The 12,707-nt window shown below is 46.9% G+C and overlaps 1 protein-coding gene across 1 annotated transcript in view; it reads left to right on the forward strand.

Annotated features, from left to right (window-relative positions):
• GMPPB (GDP-mannose pyrophosphorylase B) overlaps positions 1-12,707 on the forward strand; it is a 249,043-nt gene that overhangs the window by 199,126 nt on the left and 37,210 nt on the right. Inside the window, exon 9 of the mRNA XM_085625038.1 lies at positions 480-662. Coding sequence (XP_085481164.1) covers positions 480-662 — 183 coding nt within the window. The remainder of the gene's footprint in view (positions 1-479; positions 663-12,707) is intronic.

Consider the following 12,707-nt stretch of genomic DNA (forward strand, 5'->3'; position numbering starts at 1 on the left):
GACACTTTCACAATTTTTCCTTGAAAAAGTTTCTAAGTATCAAATTCATTGAGTTCACCATTGCTTGTTTGCGGTTAAGTGAAAAAGTGTGTATTAACTGAACCTTGTAATTGCTGTCTCTGGAAACCTCTGGTGGATCCTTTTCATTGTGGAGTCTAAAAATCCATAAAAATACTGTCTATTTTTATAAATTGGTCTCGGATTTGTTGAGGATCTTGTGAATTTCTTCTTCAGTTGTTTTAGTACTGTTTAAATGCTTTACACTTGTTCTTTTGTGTGAGCCTTGCTGCTCAGAGATACAAGTACGCAGGTTTGACCTAGAGTGTTTAACAAATGAAACCTAGTGGTCCTAAAGGGGTTGGTGAGTGTATTACATGGTGAGGTCGCACAACCACACCATATAAATACATTCCAATTTCTTACAGAGGGTGTAAGCCATATTCCTCTAGCCACTTAATATTATCTTTCGTTTCCTTCAGGATCCAAGTGCAAAGATAGGCCAGAACTGCAGTATCGGCCCAAATGTTACAATTGGCCCTGATGTGGTAGTAGAAGATGGGGTACGCATTAAACGTTGCACAATCCTGAAGGGTTCCCACATCCGATCCCACTCCTGGCTGGAGTCCTGCATCATCGGCTGGAGCTCTTCTGTTGGGCAGTGGGTAAGTTGGAACAAAGTTCTGCCCTTTTAAAAAAATTATAATCGAGATAAAAAGTTTTGTTTGTGATGCAAATGTAGGCTTCTGTAGAAATCATATAATCTAACTGTTCTCCGTCATTATGCCTTTTAAATTGAGACATTTCTACCAGTAGAATTCTACTTGGATATCTCATTCGGGCCCACATTTATGTGTGGGTAGTTTGGGACATTGTCAGAAGTCTTGTCCACCTATCTCCCAGCCTCTTCTAGAGTTTGAGGATGCCAGCTATCCCATCGGTGGAGTCACCACCACCCCCACTGAGGAGAAAACCCTTTCACTGGTGCGAATAGTAGTAGAAATAGGGTTCCAAGACCTCTTCTATTTTGGAAGAGCCTTCAAAGTCCTTGGCTGCTTCTTGTTTTTTTAATATTGTAGTCCGCTATGTGCACTGTGGCAGTCCCAGACAGGAGAGAAGCAACAACATCCCCTATGCACTTGCAATCAAACTCTTAAGCATTTTAGAGTCCTCTGCCTCAGGGGCCTGGATTTAGGGAAAAATAACATAACTGGTGCCAGGGTTGTCATGGTATGCCAGAGCTGCAATCAGTGTGCCCTTACCCTCCTTTTTAACCCACTAGAGGAGTATTTTGGTCTCACAGCATTCTGATTGGAGGAACCACTCCATACTTCAGGTGACGTTTTTTTTTATATTAAACATGCCATGGGAGTGCATGTGTGTCCCTTGCTCTTTCTCCCAGCTTTAGTTCTGTGGCATCAATTGAGGAGGCTAAAATAACTGCCTTAGGGGGAACGGGGGGCATTGTGGGGGAGCCAAGAAGCGCCCACTGTGGAAAACAATACGTCCATCCTCCAGGCTAGCCACAATTCTAAGACACAGTTGGAAACGTAAATTGGAGAGCTGGGGGGTGGACGTCTCTTCTTCGACAAGACTTATGCCAGACAGTTCAGAGAGTCTCCGAGGCGAGGATTTCTACTTTGGAGGACACTGTTCAGCACCTATTATCCGAGGTGACCCGCCTGACCCCCGACACAAAGCTCTTTCTGGAGCACACGGAAGATGCAAAAAATAGGGCCTGAGGCAATAACCTTTGTTTCATCTGCTTTCCTAAGGGCTCTGAAGGCCATAACCCTGTGGACTTTCTGGAGTGCTGGTGCCGATCTTGGCCGGAGCCCGTGCACTTCTCCTCTTGTTTTGTGATTGAACGTGCGCATAGCTTCCTGGCCCAGATGCCTCCTCATGGGGCCCCTCCTAGGCCTCTAATTGCCCAGTTTTTTAACTGTAAGGATCAGGATGTGGTTCTCCAGGGCACTTGTCTAGCCAGAGAACTGCTGTTCCAATGGGACCGTATATTGATTTTCTCAGATTACACTCAAGGAGTAATGACTCGACGCAAATCCTTCAGTGAGGTTAAGGTGAAACTCCACTTCATCCAGATCTCCTGCATGCTGTTGTACGACACAAAGTTGAGTGATTCACCACTCCAAGACTTTAATTTTTGAATCACCAAAAGCTGCTTGGACATGGGTGATGGAGCAGCACCCACTCACAGCCAACTCCGCGCCTCCATAGAGTTCCTCGGATCCACCTCGATTGGGTGACCGAAGTCTGGAGAAACCACAAGAGCAAGAGACGGTGAAAGATTGCGTCAGCAACCAACAGGGACTATGAATGCTGATGCCACCACAGACTCCGATAAAACACTGTTAAAAACGTTAAATTCCTTAGGTATTTCCGGAAAGGCACTGGCATTGGTCTCCTCCTTTTTAGCGGATAGGACGCAATCGGTCGCATTGGGTAATTTTACTTCCCCGTCTTTTACACACCCATGTGGGGTACCACAGGGCTCCTCTTTAAGTCCTACACTTTTTTATCTTTATATCTCAGAATTGGCAGCTCTCATCAGATCTTTTGGAATGACTCTAACATCCTACGCGAATGACACCCAAATTGTGGTAACTATTAGCAAAAATACAGTACCACCAGCAAATAGATTTAGGGACTGTATGTCAGCAGTCAACTCATGGATGAGCTTGCATTGCCTCAAGCTAAATTCTGGGAAAACAGAGGTGATTCTGTTCGGTAATTTTTACCCCCTCCTGGTCCCAGATTTGGTGGCCAGATGACCTGGGAACAGAACTTATCCCAGTCCCTAAAGTAAAAACACTTGGGTGTGATGATAGACCAGAGACTGGATTTTGAATCTCAAGTTAAGGCAGTTTCGTCATCATGTTTCTTTCTGCTTAAAACAATTAAGAAAATCCTACCTCTGATCCCCACAGAAAGTAGGAAAATGGTAGTCACTTCCCTAGTCCTTTCTAAACTGGACTACTGCTATGGGTTATACCTTGGTATGCCCATGAAGCAATTACATAGGCTCCAGATGATCCAAAACTCGGCTGCAAGGCTTCTCCTGGGAATTCACAAATTCCAGTCGGTGGGAACTCGCCTCCAGAGCATACACTGGCTGCCAATTAAAAGTCGGATCAGTTTTAAAACCCTGTGCATTACTTATAAAGCACTACACGGGACTGGCCCTCAGTTTCTGAAACACTCATTGCACTGGTACTCTCCAAACAGATGCTTGAGATCACAAGAGGCGAAAGTGATACTCTCTCAGAGATTCCTCAAAGCACGCTGGGGTGGTAGAAGATTTGTGGTGGGAGCCACAAGGCTTTGGAACTCCCACCCGTTCAACATCAGAAATCTGTCATCCCTAACGCTTTTCAGAGAAGCCATAAAGACTTGGCTTTTCATTGACTAATGCTTCTGTCTGCTTCTCGGTTTGCTAGCGCCAAGACACCACTGGTATTCGTGCGCTGTATACATTTTTTAACATAACACAACATGGTCAGCCTTGCACCTGAGGCCTTACTAAGCATAGTCCCCACACTGATTACACCGAGCTCCATCCTCACCCCCTAACACTCCTGACATGGAATGATAACAGCCTGCTGGACCGTATTAAGTGGGGGTGCAGTTTTTTAGTTCACACAGCGTCGCGCTCCAGGGGATTCTATTGTTGCAAGAAACACATCTGCAAGGTCAAACCTGCCAATTCTTAGCCTGCAATGGTTGCAATAGGGTTTTCCATGCTGGGCACGCTACAGGATCCTGAGAGTTGACCCTCCTTCTACATGGGTCCCTGCCACTACTTCTCACAAAGGTAATGAGAGATCTATAGAGGAGGTATATTATACTAGAGGGCTCTATGGACAGCGTTAGCTAAAATATATTGACTGTATATACCCCACCTGCTTTGCACCAATTCACACTGAAGACACTTAGCGATTTAATTGTAGCTCTCCCACATAGGACAACTATAGTAGGGGATTTAAATGATATTCTGGAGGGCAGAGACTGGATCAGAATGTGGAGAGGTGCCCAGTGGCGCTGGCGAGGCTAGTTCAATTGGACGCGGGGACTTGGTCTCATTGATACCTGCGATCTTGAGGCATTGGAATATATCCATGCACCAGCTGCCCATGGGTCCTTGTCTTGTATTGACTATTGGTTCCTTCCTGCTGCTGACATTCTTCGCAGCACTGGGGCACTGATTCTGCGCCCTGGGGATATCGGACCATGCCCAAATCCTGGTGTACGAAGTACCCCCTCAAGGAGCTGGCCCGATTTGGCGCTACAACGCTTGATTTCTCAAAGATGAGAAATTAGTGGTCTATCTCAGCAACTAACTCATTTCTTTTCTGGGACTAAACGACAGTTCTATGTGGTTGGCGGGCATTGTGACTTAGACTCTCAAGGTGTATATGCGGGGAGTGGCCCACTTTTACCTCCGTGGCTCAGAACAAGATAAACTCGGACACATCACAGACTTGGAGAGACATTCAGATTCGGGTACGCAGAGACACTCAAACGTGTACTGAATACTAGTGGTGGCAGCTGGATCTGGATAGACCATCCCTACGCCAATTAAGTATGAATGAGGCCCATATGTGTTGGCTGACCACAACGCATCAGAAGTATGAATGCGGGAAAAAATCCAGTAAACTGCTCCACTGGCTTGCTATGCATCGAGCAGCTTCCCGGGTGTACCTTGTGTACAGGTCATTTCAGGGAGGTGGATTGAAAAATCTGCAGCGATTATGGCAGTATTTGCCCAATTCTATGAAACCCTTTATGCTCCAAAGCCACACCCAGCCGGGATACTGGTGTCTCCCTTGGTTGCGAAGTTGCCCCTGGTTCACCTTTCCGTCCCACAAAGACTTGCTTTTGAACAGGACATTATGGAAGAAATGGGTGCGTCTATATCTGATTTAAACCCCAGCAAAACACCAGGACCCAATGGGTACCCTTTGGAGTTCTATCACATGTTTAGCTCAACGCTTAATCCACTCCTGCTTACCTTTTACAAAGCAGCGATTGGCCAAGGCCTCCTCCCTTCCGGAGTCGACCAAGCCACAGTTGTGGTCCTGCGCAAACCTGGATGCCCACAAACGACAAGTGCTTCTTTCCGACTTATTTCTCTTACTAACAGTTGTAGGAAACTGGCTCTTTATATAGTGTACTAAAATGAAGTCCACTGTGCAGAGAGTCCAGTGGGTCCCCAATTGTTTTACAGAGGCTAAAGTAGATAATGCTACTGCTCTCTTTTGTGGTAGTATGGGCTAGCAGTTAGGCTTATCAGAGGGTAGTGCTAAGCATTTGTTGTACTCGCAGAGGCAATAAATGAGACACACTCCAAGAATAAATCGGAGATCAATTAAAAAAAAAAAAAACATTTCTTTTTATATACATTTCAAACTCAAGAACTTCTTTTCAAGGTAAGTATAGTTTTCGATTAAATATGCACAGGTTAAGTAAAGCATTTAAACCTGTGCGCTTTTACGCACAATGCAATCCTATGTGAGGAAAAGTCAAAGATGCATAAAGGTAGGTGCAGTCGGTTTCAGGGGTTCACCCTTTGGGATTGGAGTAGCAGTGTGCCCAGGTTCAAAGTACAACCAGCAGTCCTTCAGGAACTGCCCGGGTTCTACTGGGAGCAGGGTACTGGTGAGGCTGGTAGCTGGCGCTACAGAGAAGCAGAGTCACCTTAAAAAAAGGTTGCACATGGGGACTTGCTGGCAAGTCCGAGGGCTTCCAAATGGGGGCTCAGGTCGCAATTGGTCTTGGAGCATGGGGCATACCTGGTTCGTGGGGACCCGAGCCAGAGGGTTCGGGAGCAGAGTGGTTTGGTCGGCTGGGCTGGTATGCAAAGATGCACCTCATGGTCAGGTGCAAACAGCTGGAAGAGGAGAAATCAAGGCAGCTGACCTACTCTTGAAGTGATGGCTTCTTGGTCCTGGTGAGGATCTGGGCTGGACATTCATGGTCAGTGTTTGGTGCAGGGCGACAGTACCCCGGGGTTAGTATGGCATGGCTACAGTTGGTCCTTGTGTCTTCACACTCTGTGGGGAGACCAATCTCACCTTCCAGAGCACAAGTTCCTTCTCCTGATTGTCAGCGGTGTCGGTCAAGCCGGGATGCTGCAAGGTGGTGGACCAGACTCTGCTTACTCCAGTATTGGAACTTTCATAGATTCCCATAGCTTGTATCATTCCCCGTCGTCGGAATGGGAGTCTCAGTAAATAGAAGAATAACATAGCAGTATATACAAAAGAGAAAGAAAGGCCTAGGCCTCATCTCATTTTGTAGCATATCCACCTCTTTTTGTAACAGAGACCAAACTAAAGCAACAACCAATCAGATTATCCTCACACCATAGAACCTCACTGAGAGAGCCTAAGAGCCTCAGATTTTCTACCGCACGTTGTGCTAAGGGAGTCTCCACTGAGCTCTGCTCAGATTTCTCTTCAACTTCTGGATTTTTTCATCTTTCACTGCTATTTCTCTTCACAATGTCAGACAAGGGGAAAAAGGCTTTATTTAAAGCTTGTGCGACTTGTTCAAAGAAAAGGCTTTATGTGGAGGACAAGCATAAAGATGTATTTATTGCTTGTACCCTGACCACAAGGCCACGGACTGTAAAATCTGCCGGACCTTCTCATCAAAGACCCTTAGAGACCAAGAGGGACATTTACTAACCTGGCTACAGAAGCTAAAGTCACGAAAAGAGGCTGTATCCAGTGACAGCGATGAGACCTCCTCTGCAACATCTTCGAGGAGATCTCAAAAGAGGGGTAGGTCTTCTCCTTCAACTTCAGCTGACCCCCCTGCTAGGGCCTTGCAAAAGACCTCTGATAGGTCTGACAGGCGCAGTCCCTTAAAATCTCCTCACCGAGGTGCAAAGGAGAGGGAAGGACTGGTTTCTGAAGTACTTTCTACTCAAAAGGCGAGCCTGGGGCCTTCTATTTCCCCTCCACCATCTGGGAAACAAAAGCTGTTCAAATAACCAGCTTCAGTACTTCCAGAGGGGAAAACTGAGAAGAAAATCCGTCCGTCGACGATGACAGCTTCAGGTACGTCGACGACGACATCAAAGATTTACCTGACGTTGGTTCCAGCTCTGCCGACGCTACAGGTGATGCCAGTTACAATGTCGACGACGATGATGACTACACCGACGAGGATGACGTCGATGATGGTATCGACTGCGACGATGAAAACTATGTCACGTCGTCCTCTACAGTGGTACTGACGACGAGCTCGTTGACGGTTCCGTCGACGATCATTACATCGTCGTCGACGGTCCAAAGTTCATCGATGATCCCTCCGACGACGTAGTCAACGATTCAAAAAGTGGAAATTTCAATTAAAAGAAAGATTACACCAGAGATGACATCTCCTCGGTGGGTGACACCATTACCTCCGGCACTCCTTTTAGAAGAGGAGGATTTTTCAGATGAGTAGGATGGTCCTTATGGGGATGCATATAGTCCATCCCAATTACGAGTAAGATACCAGGACTCAGACTCGGAAGACTGTTATGGACCAGCATCAATACATGCCACAAACAAGACCACAGGAACAGTTGCAGCAGGGCATGATAGCCATGCCGTCTTCGCTCATTACTGATCTACAGCTCATGATAATGGATTATAAGAGGAAGTTTCCATCACATCCCTCTGACCAACAATCGGGGCAGGTGCCTTCACTGCCACCGCCGACTATGGTAGTTCCTCAACCTTCGGACCAGGAACCATCAGAACATCACCAGAATGTCGTCACGGGGCATGACAATTCATCAGACGATGACCAGAGCGTAGGACAAGCCCCAGATCCAGATAGGGAATGGGACGACTACGTCATTCCGGATCCCGCTTCACCGTCGCCGGATACTGTGGATTCTCCTCCAGCGGACATTGGAGGTTTCCATAACCTCATGGAAAGGGCTTCCAAATGGTTTGACCTTCCCATACCTTCTGAACAATAGGAATGCTTTCTTTGTGATTTTAAAGAACGCTTTGAAAAGTCTGTCCATTCTATCCCGATTGTGGAACATGTTTGGAGTGAGGGGATTAAGGTGATGCAGTGCCCAGCTACCGTCAGCCCTGTTCCTCCGTGGCTGGAGAAGAAATATAAGGCTCCTGCTGATGGTCCCGCTTGTCTGGTTGGCCAACCGAAACAGGATTTGGTCATATCTCAAGCGGCCCAAACAAAGTCGAAGAATCCGTCGGCACCCCTTACCACACCACCGGATAAGGAGGGTAGGCGACTAGACAATGTGGGAAAAAGATTCTCTTCTATGTCCAACCTTCTTGTCAGGGCAGCAATGTGGTGCGATTTATCTCTATACATTGGTCAGCTACCAGATGAATCTAAGGCTGACGCAAAGAAGATTCTGGAGGAAGGAGAGCGTTTTTCAGAGATCATAGATTGCGCTATGGACATTGCTACCACTGCTTTTCGTGCTTTGGCTGGTGCTGCAGTCCTTAGATGGCAAGTTTGGCTTCGGGCCACCTGGTTTCACCCGGAGGTTCAAAATAAAATCCTAGACCTACCGTTTGATGGAGAAATGCTTTTTGGTAAGCATGCATTTATGCACTGCAGGAAATAAAAAAGGACACAGATACGGCAAGGTCCCTTGGGACCTTGCATTACCGCAAAGTACCTTTCCATGGTGCAAGAGGGAGAGGTTTGTCTTCGTACAAAGGTGGTTATCAACAGCAGCGCTATTCCTCCTACTCACAACAAGCGCAATCTTACAGACCCCAGTATTCTCAGCGCCAGGGTCAATCGTCGTCTTTCTCTCGCCAGCCTTCAAGAGGACGACAATCCTTCTTCTAAACGTCAATAGCAGCGTTCAGGCTCTGTCTACTCTTCCTTCGCCCCCTGTAACACAAGTTGGGGGGCAGGATATCACAATGCCTCCACAACTGGGAGATCATCACATCGGATTGGTGGGTCCTCAATATCATCCGGTTTGGCCACTTGCTGGAGTTTCAACACCTTCCACCATCCAGAGCCCCTCGCGCCACCAAATCCAAACATCTACACCTTCTACGTCTAGAAGCTCACCAACTGCTTCTCATAGGAGCAATAGAACCGGTTCCTCTGTCCCAACGAGGCGAAGGATTCTATTCCCGGTTCTTTCTCGTTCGAAAGACAGTAGAAAAGTGGCGTCCAATTTTAGACCCGAGGGAGCTCAACATTTATCTCATAAAATTAGCGTTTCGGATGGTATCCCTACAAGACATTTTAAAGCTTCTTAACCCAGGCGATTACATGGCCACTCTGGATCTCGAGGACGCATACTTCCATATTCCGATCCACCCAGCCCACAGGAGGTTTCTACGCTTTACAGTAGCCAAGAGCCACTTTCAATTCAAGGTCCTGCCTTTCGGACTCAGATCCGCGCCGCGGATATTCACAAAGGTGTTGGCAGCAGTTGCAGCGTTTCTCAGAAAGCAATCGCTACAAGTTTTCCCTTACCTGGATGACTGGTTGGTCAAGGCACCATCGTCTCAGGCAAATATGAAGGCAGTCGAAAGTTACATTCAACTTTTTCAACATCTGGGACTTCAGCTGAACAGACAAATCAGTCCTCTATCCTTCCAGGTCGGCCACGTTTCTGGGGGCCATTCTGGACACAACTTCTTGCAAGGCTTTTCCATCAGAGGAAAGACAGGACAGATTAATTTCCTCCGCCCGTCGTTTACAAGCAAGACGGTCTCTGTCTGCTCACCTATAGAAATCTCTTCTAGGATCGATCTCGTCTTGCATTCCATTAATTCCGCATTGCAGACTTCGTATGCGTCCGCTGCAAGAACAACTAAACATGCAGTGGCGTCAAGCAGAAGGATCATTCGACGACAAGATAACCGTCACTCCTCTTATGAAAGAGGCGGTCAGCTGGTGGATGATCAAGGACAATATCTCGAAGGGTCTCACTTTCACAGTTGCTCCAGCTCCTTTGATACTTACAACAGATGCCTCTCTAGAAGGCTGGGGAGCAGTCTTGCAAGACCTTCAAGTGAGCGGCCACTGGACGCCCGAACGCATTCTCCACATCAACCTTCTGGAGCTCAAGGCAATTCGGCTAGCGTTACAGGCTTTCCTTCCACGAATACGGAATTCAACCGTCCTAGTCCGCACAGACAACACGACGGCTATGCACTATGTGAACAAACAGGGTGGAACACAATCTCAGCTGCTCTTCAAAGAGGCCCAAGTGATTTGGGAGTGGGCGATTCATCACCATATCGCTCTTTCAGCAGAACATCTTCCGGGTACCCTCAACACGACAGCAGATACGTTGAGTCGTCTGAAGTCGGTCTGTCACAAGTGGGAGTTGGATCAAAACACTCTCGAGAAGGTTTTCAATCATTGGGGTACTTCGTCCATAGACCTGTTGGCAACTCCAGAGAACAAAAAATGCCACTTTTATGCAAGCAGGGATCGCCATCAAGGGTCGTTGGGGAAAGCGCTTTCGATGGCCTGGTCAGGCGCATTTGTCTACGCCTTTCCGCCGATTCCCCTAATTCCAAGATTGCTCAGGAAGATCAAAGCAGAACCATACACAATGATTCTAGTAGCACCAGCGTGGCCCCGCCAGCTTTGGTTCACGGAGCTCTTCCTGCTCTCTCAGCCAATCTGAGGCCAATTCCCTCTCTATTGACGATGTCCCAGGGCCAAGTGGGACATCCAGATCCGAGCTCACTTCAGTTGTCTGCGTGGCTCCTGAACATCGAGAATTTCAGAACTTAGATATTTCTCAGGAATGTAAGGAAGTGCTAGCTCGGGCCCGTGCACCGAGTATGAATAAAACTTATCGTTCCAAATTGAAATGTTTCTGCGTGTGGTGCCGCCGAGAGAACATCGATCCTTTTTCTCCTGCTCCTCATCAAATCTTACCTTACATTTTGTCTCTGGCCAAGTCAGGTCTTGCTCATTCTTCTATCAAAGTGCACCTGGCTGCGATCTCTAGATTCAGACGGACGGCTTCTGGTCCTTCTATCTGGTCGGCAAGAATTGTCAAACAATTTTTAAAAGGACTATTTAGAGTTTTCCCTCCGGTCAGACCTCCGCCTCCCATGTGGCAACTCAATTAGGTTCTTGCTCAACTCATGAGACCTCCTTTTGAGCCTGTTCATAGAGCAGATCTTAAATTCCTTTCATGGAAAGTGGCCCTCCTTCTCGCTTTAACATCTGCCAGGAGGGTTGAGGAACTTCAAGCTCTCACTATAAAGGATCCATTTTTACAGTTTAAGAAGGACACTCTTATTCTGAGAATAAATCCGAAAATCATTCCCAAAGTGCCTTCGGATTTTCATTTGAATGAGCCGGTCATTCTAAAATCTCTTTTCCCTCGACCTACGACTCCAGCGGAAAGGTCTGTTCATTCCTTGGATGATGTCCAAAGATGTTTAAAATTCTATCTCCAACGCACCAAGGATTTCAGAAAATCTACACAGCTCTTTGTCGCTTTTAATGCACCTCGCAAAGGTCTTCCCCTTTTAAAGCAAGGAGTTGCACGTTGGATTGCCAGTGCGATCCATTACTGCCATCAGGCGGCTGGTAAGCCCCTAGAAGGGCGGGTACGGGCGCACTCCACAAGATCAGTTTCATCGTCTGCTGCTCTTTTCGCTGGAGTGCTGATCAAGGACATTTGCAGGGCGGCTACATGGAGCAGTGCCCATACATTCACAAAGTATTATTGCTTGGACTCTTCCACGCGGAGCGAGACAGCAGTGGGACAAGCAGTCCTCAGGAACCTCTTCCAGTGAGCGGTGAGCTTTCCTTTCTAACCCTCCTTCCTGTTATTACTATTGCACATTTTGTATCATATGATGTTTTCTGACTAATGTTTTTGCATATCTGTTTATTGCTTATGTGACTACACATACAGGGTTATGCCAGTATTTATTTCACAAAATGTGCATTGTTGCTAACTGCTAACTACTCTGATACAAGCTATGGGAATCTATGAAAGTTCCAATACTGGAGTAAGAAAATGAGTTACTTACCTGAAACTTTGGTTCTCCAGTATTGGTAACTTTCATAGATTCCCATGTGCCCATCCACCTCCCCTGGGTAAGCTCAGCCTTCAGCAAATTTGGTTATTCTGTTACACAACGGCTACGAAAATCTGAGGCTCTCTCAGTGAGGTTCTATGGGGTCAGGCTAATCTGATTGGTTGTTGCTTTAGTTTGGTCTCTTTTACAAAAATAGGTGGATATGCTACAAAATGAGATGAGACCTAGGCCTTTCTTTCTCTTTTGTATATACTGCTATGTTATTTTTCTATTTACTGAGACTCCCATTCCGATGACGGGGAATGATACAAGCTATGGGATCTATGAAAGTTACCAATACTGGTGAACCAAAGTTACAGGTAAGTAACTTGTTTCCTTCTTGGTGACTACGGACTGCAGGGGAGTAGCTCCTCTACTCCAAGGGATACTTTTGGGGTTTGTTGAAGTGCTGGCAGGCTACCCGAGGCTTTGGTAGTTCTCCAGTTTGCAGGACGAGTCACACTGTTGCAATTCTCGAGAGAGGGCTGGGGATGGCAGGGTTTCGCACCAAAGTTCTGCCACAGTTCTCGCCAGGTAATGACTCTTCTTCGTCCTTCTGTTGATCCGTCGAATCTGAGTTCTTGGGTTTAGATGTGCCACCCAAGTACTCAATTTAGGGGGCGTTATGGGAAGTGA

This window comes from Triturus cristatus, chromosome 9 (genome assembly GCF_964204655.1).
Source record: "Triturus cristatus chromosome 9, aTriCri1.1, whole genome shotgun sequence".
Classification (NCBI taxonomy): domain Eukaryota; kingdom Metazoa; phylum Chordata; class Amphibia; order Caudata; family Salamandridae; genus Triturus; species Triturus cristatus.